At 41.5% G+C, this 11,098-nt stretch overlaps 1 protein-coding gene across 5 annotated transcripts in view; it reads left to right on the top strand.

Moving 5' to 3' along the window:
* The window catches only part of LOC134480543 (uncharacterized), a 55,259-nt gene extending 49,841 nt beyond the window's left edge, over positions 1-5,418 (top strand). For all 5 annotated transcript variants that reach the window (XM_063268093.1, XM_063268092.1, XM_063268095.1 and 2 more), the window contains 2 exons: positions 307-490; positions 4,632-5,418. In XM_063268093.1, the coding sequence (XP_063124163.1) occupies positions 307-490; positions 4,632-4,637 (190 nt within the window). In that variant the 3' untranslated portion in view covers positions 4,638-5,418. The remainder of the gene's footprint in view (positions 1-306; positions 491-4,631) is intronic.
* The last annotated feature ends 5,680 nt before the right edge of the window (positions 5,419-11,098 follow it).

Raw genomic sequence — 11,098 nt, forward strand, 5'->3', positions numbered from 1 at the left:
AGAGGGGCTTTCTCCACAATGTGAAGATGGTTTCACCATACCATGGACATACGAGCTCCCTTATGGACCATCTCTTCTTCCTTGATTTATATAAACCGTCTTAGTGTCAGGATTTTCAGAAGTACTTTGATTCATGTGGAATGTGGATTCTGGATTTGACCTCCTCTAATTGGTGCTAACCTGCATAGTGTGGCTCTATTCTGGGGATTTCTGAGGATGAGGACCCTTGAAGGGATGATTGTACTTGCAGGAGTGACAGGCAGATAGAAGCTGGCTGGGATTTACCATTTTTTGTTTGTGGTTCAGCATCAGGCACTCCCAGCTCCTGCGTGAACAAGCTCAATTGAAGAACAATATACAGATTTTGCTGAATGAGAAGAGAGAACTGCTGGTGGAGCAGACTGAACTGCCAGCATCCTCTGTGGAGACAAAGAGGCTCTGTGAAGAGGCCGGAATGAACATCTGTGACCCCAGTGCCACGCAACAGCAGGTAGGGTAAGGCCTCAGGGTCAGGTTGTCCTCAGGTCTTACCATAAACATAGACAAACCAATGTAACTGTCTATTGACTGATCCATGTCCTGACCTAGGTCTCATCTAAGTGTTCATTCATGTGATGGTTTACAAGGCTTTCTGTCGAGATAGCCCCTTTTCAAGAAACTGCATGTTTGGAAAGCAAATGCTCCTGCTCTTCGAGAATCTGCACTTCATTGAGGGCACAGCACTACATGCCATCATGTATGGAGGGTGCTATGTGGGAGCCCCTCTTTAGACTAGAGCAGGGCTTTGAGGGATGAAGCAAAAGCCCAGAGCCCATTTTCTTTACAGGGATCGTGTGAGACTCAGGAAGTAAGTAGTTTTCAAGGAGGAGAGCCTGGTGGAAATGCCAAAGAAATGGTTCTCATTGTCATTTGTGGTGGCTTTTGTTCTTCCTCCCCTCAAGTCCCTGTATATGAAGATGGTGACTTCATGCTTCATAGATCTTGGGTAACTACAGAGCCTGTGTATCAGCATGTCAGTCCTGTCTTATTTGAGTGCTCCTGGAGAGTTCATAACTGGGCCTTAGAACCTGAAGCTGTTTAGAAGAGCAAGGATGTGGAAAAGGTTTCTCAAAGGCTGAGGGTTGGCATGAGAGACTTGAGACTTCAAGAACAAAGTTATCCATATGTACCCCCAATTCTCACCAAGAATGGTTCATTGCTGTGCTGACCTGCATCTTAGGGAGCATGCGGGGAGGCCAGTTCATGACATGCAGTTTTGTCCAGTCATTATCTAACTTAGTCCTTTAAGCCTAGGTCTCTCAACAAACATGAAGCTTCCTGTTTTGTGCTGGCCAGCAGTCTTTGCATCATTCGTCCAGTTCCAAGATGAGCCCCCTCTCTTATTTGTCTCAACACATTCTTAAACCATTCTGCTATTTTAAAAATAAGGATTAGATTTCTTCACTTTACCTGAACAGACTTATTCCCCGGGGAATATTCTGGATTGTCTTATTGGCTTCACCATGATATTGCATGGAATCCTAGAGTGCAACCCTCTGCTGACATTGCTTTGCTGACTATATCATGGGCACTGCATTCTTTCAGGATAGATACCCTCTCAATATTGTACACAGTGCTGCATTTCAGAAAATTCACTGTATGTTATTTATTTAGCCTTTTTCTGACTGACACTGAGGTTGTTTTAAAGCACAGGAACTCTAATATGATGAAATAAATGTTCCTGGTAACTGACCGTGAGTTACTGTCTTCTCTGATGCTTCCAAAGTCTTCTATGAAGGAAACAGGGTAGTTTTAGTGAGGGGCCTATGATGAGTCAGCATAGAGCTTGATGGAGTCTTTTCCTAGAAATCTCTCTCTTGGGGATTTGATGTTGTGTTGTTTAGGCTATCTGTGCAGAACATGTAACTTACTTGTCGGACCAGCAAGTATCTGCATAGAAAGGTTTCCTGAAGTGGAAATGAGTACAGGCCAGGGCAGCACATCTTGCTTGAGTCTAAGAGATTGTACACAGCATTGTTCCCACTAAATCCTCACTCAACAGGAAATGTGCTGCATAAGAGCAAAGTTTTCATTTGTGCATGCGAGTGTGTATCTGTTTGTCTGTGTTTGTGTGTGTTTGTGTGTGTGTGTGTGTGTGTGTGTGTGTGTGCGTGTGTGTGGTGTGTGTGTGGGTATATGTGTGTGTGTGTGTGTGTGTTTGCAGTACTGAACGTGTGTTTCCCTCTATTTCCAAGTTTCATGAGAAAAGTACTCTAAGCGTTCACTTTACATCCATGAAACATGAAATAGAGCTGCCCAGTCATTTGGCATCTCCATCTAGCTCTGTACAGCAAAAGGACACTTAAATTACTAATTTATTCTTTCCAAAAATTTCACAATGAATCATCTTGTGAAGTCTGGGGGAGGAGTGGAAATATGTTCAAGTGAGTCATATTTCACAGGGGTAACAAATGGTACAGACCTAGAGCTTGCAGGTCCCTTTTTGTTATGGTGTAGAAGCAGGACAATAAAATCCTTTAGAAATGCAACCCCCAAAAAGAGGACACAAAAACACCTGTAAAGTTAGATTTTCAAGTGATTAGGGGCAAAACTACTGATCTGTATTGAAATCCTTTGGAGCACATCAAAGGAATGGAGTACTGGGAGGTAAGGGCAAGGCTTCTCTAGAAAAATCCATGAGTTTATTCTGCTTCTCTGTTCATTGTGAATTGTGAAAGCCCACTGGAAGGTTATGTCACTCACTGTGTCTTCTCCAAGGTTGCTTTCCACATTGCCTGCTACCATTTCTTTCGAGCTACCTTGGCACACTACAACTTCCCCTGGGAGTTTGGCTTGGATTTTATTCATTGAGAATGTGAGTTGCTTGGAATTGTATCGTCATCCAGAAAAAGTCCCATAGCTGTGCTGTGGTGCAAGAACAGGGCAGTTTCAGGAACCCCTTTAGGTGCACAGATAATCCAAAGCGCTCCTCTATGTTATCTGTGTAGCATTCTGCAAGTGCTGTCGATCAACATCATTTTCTCTCAGTTAATTTCAGCCTCAATGGGTTAGGAGAAATGATGAGCTTCAAATGGGTCTGACAGTGTAAGAACAGGTAGCCCTATGAGAAGCCATGTTCAGAAAGTGGAACAGAAGTTTTAGTTAACCCAGTGATTCCACAACAAGGAGTAGGTATTGCCATTGCAACTAGGGAGCATCAATGTTGTAGTGGTCCCAGATTAACCTTGAAGGAGAATCTATCCAGATGTCCATCAGCCAAGGAGTAAAAGTGTACCATACGATGGAGCCCTTCCATAGATTCTGATTCAGTGTGAGATAATCCATGCAAGCTTTTACTTACTTATTCAAATTATCTGTGGAACAATCACATTATGGGAAATATTTGTTGATTTGGATCCTGGTTATGGAGATTTCCTATGATTCTAGCTTTGGGCATGAAGTCACTCAGGCTATGGTAAAGACAGCTCCGATTAGAAGAAGTTGCACACTTTGGGGAAAGTCTGAAAGAGTGAACAAGAACAAGAGTCTAGTCCACCACCAACATATGATCCTTTGCTGAGCAACAAGACAGCTCTACACAGCCTTTGGGACTTGCTAAGCCAGATTGTTAATGGGGAAAGAACCCTGAGTCTATGACGGTTTATGGGAGGACAGCACATCACTGACTGAGCTGTCTATAGGCTCTGGCCACTATGTACATATCCCACTCAACATTTGTTTTTATGCCTCCAGCGAATCCTGGGGAATCTTTACATTAAGCATTAATGTTCAGGTAGGAACACAGGCTGGAAGAAGCCATTTGAATATCCTTCCCTATATAAATACCCTTTTTGGGTGGATGACCACCCCACCTGGATTTCAGCCTCAGGCAGTTAAAGAGCTACTCAGAGTATAGTTCTGGTACAGTTCATGTGAATTTTGCCCATGAAACAATATATATGATCCTCTGTATTTCTTGCTATGTTCTACTCCTTTCTTCCTGTGATCTCTCCGGAAAGATCTGAGGACATTTTCTCTTCTGTCCTCTCACAAATTGCCTTACACTAGCCATAGACTTACAGGGGTGCTGTTCTGTTTCTACATCACAATCACCTTTAATGTCCACGTGTACGCTGGGAAGATTTGCATGGAGCACATTCTCAGTGATTACAGGATCTGTGTGGTGAGCATGAATTTGAAGTGAGATGGCTTCTCTGTGTATTTGCAGATACAGTGGTTACAAATGGAAACTAGACGGGTTCCTTCAGTGCTAACATAATCAGAAATTTCACCTCAATTCTGGGCATGTTTTCCAGAAGGAATCCACATGGTATTCTAGGTTGCTCATACCTCTCTTGAACTCAGATTCAGACATAGCTAAAATGTTATTATTCAATGTCATATACCTGGACAAGTGGGAAAAACTGCTCATTTTTCTCTTAATCCCAGTACAGTGCATAGTCCACAGTTCTAATTCTAGCAGTTTGAAAGGTGAGATATAAATCCAAGCTCAGGTACTCTATGACACTTGGGGATGCAGGGACTGACCTCAGCTGACAGGTCATGCTGGATTGTCCAACTGAATAGAGCTGATGTAAGAGGGAGAGCTGAATTGACAACCACTCACTAAACATTTTCCCTTGCTCTACTAGGTCTGAAATTCTCCAGAAGAAACTCGAACATGACACAGTCCAGGACAAGAACTCCCTTGGAGAGAAGAGCTACAGGAGGAGAACTAAGTGTGCACAGCAAATACACCACAATTGCGTCTCATCTGTAGTGTCCATAGCAATTGTGGACTGCATTTTCCTCCTTTAGTTTGATTTCTTTGGATTGAATACGCTGTATTTTCACCTTGCCTCTCTCCAGCAAGTGTACACTTTTTGAGGGACTCAGACAAGTGCTGATGCACATCAATCAAGAGCTGCTGGTCATCCAGAAAGACTGTGCATGTGTAAATTTGTACTTGTCCTGATGGGTCATCCAGAAGAGTTTCATGGAGATCAGTTCACAATATTGGAAAGACTTTGTGACAAAGTCTGTAATATCATTTATACTCAGTATTGGTAGGCTTTTTCCTTAATACCCCACTCCAACAAAACAGACCTACTTCCACTCCTCTTGAAAAGATTATTACCATCACTAACTGCTTGTCTACTATGTCTCCAAGGCAAGCCACAGGATATAAGTCTATTCTGCAAAAGGAGCAGCAAAAAATGCTTAGTGCAATTCCTCTCTTTAAAGTTTGGTTAATTTTTAATTGTTTTGGTTATTTGGTTTTCCTTCTATTCATTTGAAGATTTGTTATTTATCTGTTGTTGTTTTGTTCATTTGCTTTTCTATTTTGATAAGGATATAGCATGTATATATTGACTACCTGCATCTGGTTACTATCAAGTAAATTGGATGTATTCTGGTCAATAAAGGAGTAATCTCAAACTCTTCACTCTTAAGAACCTTCTTTATTGATCATTAGTGTCAACATCTGAAGTCCCACAGCTATCAGGGAGGGATGGATCTCTGCATTCTCTTGGGGAGTGGGCATCAAATCACTTCCCAGTCAGACTGAGATTCACAGGCATTTAAACAGTCACTATGCACTGTGTTTGCAACTCTGAATTTCAACTTCATCATGCATACATTACCCACTGTGTATGCTTGCTGTCAAATATATAGTTACCTGTAAATTATACTCTGTCGATGAGAGTTTTGACCAAATTAATAGGATAAACATTAATTTTTCTGTAATACCTCCCAGGACATATAAACATGGTATAAGGGAGTATAAAGCCATCGGGAATCCTGCACCCAAATCCTGGGGCAGAAAATGCTGAACACCCAGGAATGCAGATAATCCTGAGACCACAGGAGAGAAAGCCACTTCTCACCAGCTCTGCCCACATCTCTGGCCCAATATTAATCTGCATGATGCCTCTGGAAACAGGAATAGAGGAGCAGTCAGTGGCAGGAAACTGCTTGGTTCAGCCTGGGCCCAGAACCTACCTGGGCCCTGAGCATATTTGAAGAAAACCATAGGCATACAATTCTCTGTTTCCTGACTGTGGCTTTTTTTGATTCGAAGCTCAAAATACCATTTTGTTGTTGTTGATTTTTAGTTGGATATTTTTCATTTCGAATTCAAATGTTATTCCTTCCTTGTTTTCCAGAAATAAGTCTGAATACCATCGCCCTCCCCCTCTTTTATAAATGTGTTCCCTTCACCATCCAGCCACTTTCCCAGCCTAGGCAGGACCAAGGGCTGTTCATTCCTTTTGTGCCCAAGAAGACCATCCTCTGATACACATGCAGATGAGGCCATGGCACAGTCCCTGTATAGTGGTTGGGTAGTGGTTTAGTCTCTGGGAACTCTGCTTGGCAGGTATGGTTGTTCTTATGGGGTTGCAAGTCCCTTCAACTCTTTCAATCTTTCTGTAATTCCTCCAACTGATGTCCAGTTCTCAGTTCAATGGTTTGCTGCTAGCATTTGCCACTGTATTTGACATGATCTGGCTGTGCCTCTCAGGAGACATCTATATCCAGTTCCTGTCAGCAATGCACCTCTTAGCTTCATCCACCTTATCTAGTTTGGAGGCTGTATGTGTATAGGCCACTCATGGGGTAGACTCTGAATGGCCATTCCTCCAGGCTCTGTTCTAAACTTTGCCTCCCTATCCCTTCAGTAGGGATTCTTCTTCTCCTTTAAAGGAAGGAGTGAAGCATCAGCATTTTGGTCATCCTCACTGGATTTCATTTGGTCTGTGAATCTTGAGGAATTTGAGCATTTGGGCTAATATCCACTTATCAATGAGTGCATACCATGTGTGTGTTTCTGTGACTGGGTTAACTCACTCAGGAGGATATGTATTAGTTCATTCTCTTTGCCTATGAATTTCATGAAGTCATTGTTTTTGAGATCTCTGTAGTACTCCATTGTGTAGATGAACCACACTTTCTGTTTCCATTCCTCTGTTGAAGGGCATCTGGGATCTTTTCATTTTCTGACTATTATAAATACAGCTGCTAAGAACATAGTGGAGCATGTGCCTTGTTGTATGTTGGAGCAGCTTTTGGGTATATGTGCAAGAGAGGTACAGCTGGGTCCTCAGCTAGTGAAATGTCTAATTTTCTGAGGAACCTCCAGACTGATATACAGAATGGTTGTACCAGTCTGCAATCTCACCAACAATGGAGGAGTGTTCCTATTTCTCACATCCGTGCAAGCATCTTCTATAGCCTGAGTGTTTGATCTTACCCATTCAGACTGGAGTGAGGTGGAATCTCAGGGTTGTTTTGATTTGCATTTCCCACATAACTAAAGATGTTGAACATTTCTTTTGGTGCTTCTCAGCCACTCCATATTCCTCAGCTATGAATTCTTTGTTTAGCTCTGAACTGCAATTTTTAATAGGGTTATTAGTCTCCCTGCAGTCCAACTTCATGAGTTCTTGTATATTTTGGATATTAGCCCTCTATCAGTTCTAGGATTAGTAAAGGTCTTTTCCCAATCTGTTGGTTGCTGTTTTGTCCTAACCACAGTGTCCTTTGTCTTACAGAAGCTTTGTACCTTTATGAGGTCCCATTTGTCTATTCTTGATCTTAGACCATAAGCCATTCGTGTTTTGTTCAGGAAATTTTTTCCAGTGTCCATGTGTTCAAGATTCTTCCCTGCTTTTGCTTCTATTAGTTTGAGTGATCTGGTTTGATGTAGAGGTCCTTGATCCACCCGGACTTAAGCTTTACACAGGGCAATAAGAAGGGGATGATTTGTACTCCTCCATATGCTGACCTCCATTTGAACCAGCACCCTTTGCTAAAAATGCTATCCTTTTTCCACTGGATGCTTTTGTCTCCTTTGTCAAAAATCAAGGGACCATAGGTGTGCTGGTTCATTTCTGGGTCTGCAGTTCTATTCCACTGGTCTATCTTCCTGTCTCTATACCAAAGCCATACAGTTTTATCACTAATGCTCTGTAAACTGCTTGAGTTCAGGGATGGTGATTCCCAGGGAAGTCCTTTTATTGTTGAGGATACTTTTAGCTATCCTGCGTTACTTGTTATTCCAAATGAATTTGCAAATTGTTCTGTCTAACCCTATGAAGAATTGGAATCGAATTTTGATGGAGAGTGCATTGCAACTGTAGGTCACTTTGGGAAAATGGCCATTTTTACTATCTTCATACTGCCAAGCCATGAACATGGGAGATCTTTCCATTTTCTGAGATCTTCTTCAATTTCTTTCTTCATATCATAAAGTTCTTGTCACACAGATCTTTCACTTGTTTGATAAACGTCACACTGAGGTATTTTTATATGATTTGGGACTATTATGAAAGGTGTCATTTCCCTAATTTCTTTCTCAGCTTGTTTATCTTTTGTGTAGAGGAAGGCTACTGATTTGTTTGAGTTAATTTTATACCCAGCCACTTTGCTGAAGTTGTTTATCATGCTTAGGAGTTCTCTGTTGTAACTTTTGTGGTGTCCCATGTATACTACCCTATCCTCTGCAACAGTGATATTTTGACTTCTTCCTCTCCAATCTGTATCCTTTTCACCTCCCTTTTTTGTCTGAGTTCTGGCTAATGCTGGGGACAACATACAATGGAGACATCTCAGTAGCCCGCAGTAGCTCTTTGTAAAAACTGGTTGTTTCCATTTTCCAAACCTTAGCCCTGGACAACGGCTGTATCGATTTCATTGGTGTGTGACTGCCTATCAGTTGGCCTTGGTGTGCACAATTATTGTATTATATCTGACTTTCCTACTTCTTTCTCCTTCTGCTCTGGTGAATTCTGTGAAACTAGATGCTCCTTGATGTTATGATTCTTAGACAATTGGAAATTGATGCATAGGGGCACAGCACAGCACAGCCCTAGTGGCCCAGGTGGATACTGTGTATTCTCATCTTGGAAAAAAATGTAATAACTGCAGAATTGTAGTTCTAGATTAGGGTTTTACTTGCAAAGACAGCTTGAAGAAAATAAGAGAAAATGAATTAGAGCCAACATTGGGACCCTAAGAAAGGAAAAAGTTATTGAAGTTAGGAAGTAAGTTTTACATAATATTATAGACTGGTTAAGGAAGTATAGAATATATAAAATAATATACTAGTAAACTAAGTCTAACTACTGGACCCCTTATGAGAGTCATTGTGTGCAAGGAACAGAGCGCTAGTGGAATTAGTGTGCTAAGGGTTAACTTGATTCTTTCTGGCCACTGCCTGGCAGTTTTGCCTATGTCATTTATCATTAGAGTGTCACAGGAAAATGCAATTAGCTGATCTGGGAGCTTTGGACTCTGAAGTATAAAAGTAAAGAGTTAAAGTTCAAATAATGATACGTTTACAATTATTATTATTATATTGGCCACAGGCCTGGGTATAGGGCAAGCCTGAAACTTTGGGGAACAGTTGTAGTTCTTAGTTCTTGGTGGGATGTAGTCATTCTTTGCATTTGATTTGGCAATGATTATAAAATGTCATTTTTCTACACGCTTTTGCATCATGAATAAAGGAGTGGGGCAAGAGAAAGGCTACAGAACATGTGAAGAGTAAATGAGAGAGAGCATCAGGGAGTGAATGAGAGAGTACATGACAGAGCTAATGTAAGAACAAATGTGAGAGCGAATGAGAGAGCATGAGAAGAGCATGTGAAGAGTGAGTGGAGAGAGAATGTGAGGTGTGTTTGAAGAGTGTGTGTGAGAATGAAAGGGTAATGAACAGACTGTGCATGAGAGTGGGAGTTTGAGAAAAGAAAACTGCAATAAAAAAGGCAGAGTGCACAAAAGAATGCAAAGTGACTGTAGCCACAAACTGTGTGTATGTGTGTATGTGTGTGTGTGTTAGAGAGAGAGAGACAGAGACAGAGACAGAGAGACAGAGTGAGAGAGACAGAGAGAGATTCAGAGTGAGAGAGAGAGAGACAGAGAGAGAGAGAGAGTGACAGAGAGAATCACGTTAAGCCTTGAAATTGCCTATCAGATTGTACCTAAAGAGTAATCTGTGGATATGTATTATGCGCCTTCCAGATAACCCTGCTTCCTGTTGAGAACTCTGATCCTGTGACAAAGGGCCAGGAAAGTCTGAAAGAACGGCTGCAACCTTGGGGCCAGAGGATAAACTTTTTGGCCTAGACCTCCTAATTTATCTTTTCACCTGAAGCCTTAATATTAAAATTTTCTTACTGGGATAAAACTATGATCCTGGTGAGCGTCTTGTTTCTTGGATGCTCAATCAGTTCTTTGTTGTCACAGACTGTTTGAGCTTACTCCAGTCACTGGGACTTATTCACACCTTCAAGTTTCCTGAACTTTTCAGATTTCTAACATTCGTGGCAAACTGAGTGACAAAAGATATGAATGTTGAGCACTTCCCTGGGGTCCAGTGCATATGGAGCTATGGGTATGTGGATCTGGTAAGTCCCTAGGAGTTACTCTAAGATAGTAGGACTGTGCTCTTAGGACCCCTGCCTGACCTCACTTCACTTTGCCACCTTTGTGGGCTTCTACACTGCTGCTCTGAGAAGAACTGAAAACTAATGGAATAGATGTGTAGCCTCCCATTACCTTTGTCATTGTTAGGATATTAGTAGGATAGGTTTGATTGAAATATACTCTCAGAAATATTAACAACCATTGCTTCTTGTGTACCATCTGGAGGAAGTACCAAGTTCACAGACAGTTCTTCACAAATTTCCCAAAGCCAGCAAATTGGAGCATGAAGAAGCCAAGTCCAAGGCATTCAAAACCAGCATCCTCACCAATGACCCCAGGAAAGGCTTTGTTAGAAGAAGGGAGGTACTGAGACAGTTGGCCCACATACAGTCAGAGAAGACTGTGCCAGGAGAATTGGGGAAGGATTGTGGGAGAGAGTAATTAGGTATCAGTAGTCAGTGAGCAAGATGTAAAGTGAAAAAGAAAAAAATATATAAATAGAAATAAAATAAAGTCTTTAACAAAATGGGACACAATGTATTGCTGAACTAACTCTACTGTGTTTAAACTTGCACACATTTGAAAATCTAGAGAGACTAGATGTGATAAAGTAGGATGCCCTTGTCATTTACATATACTATGTTCACAGCAAAGATATATGAAGTAGATAACATGCAGTTCAAAGATCCAC

Source organism: Rattus norvegicus, chromosome 9 (assembly GCF_036323735.1).
Source record: "Rattus norvegicus strain BN/NHsdMcwi chromosome 9, GRCr8, whole genome shotgun sequence".
Lineage (NCBI taxonomy): Eukaryota > Metazoa > Chordata > Mammalia > Rodentia > Muridae > Rattus > Rattus norvegicus.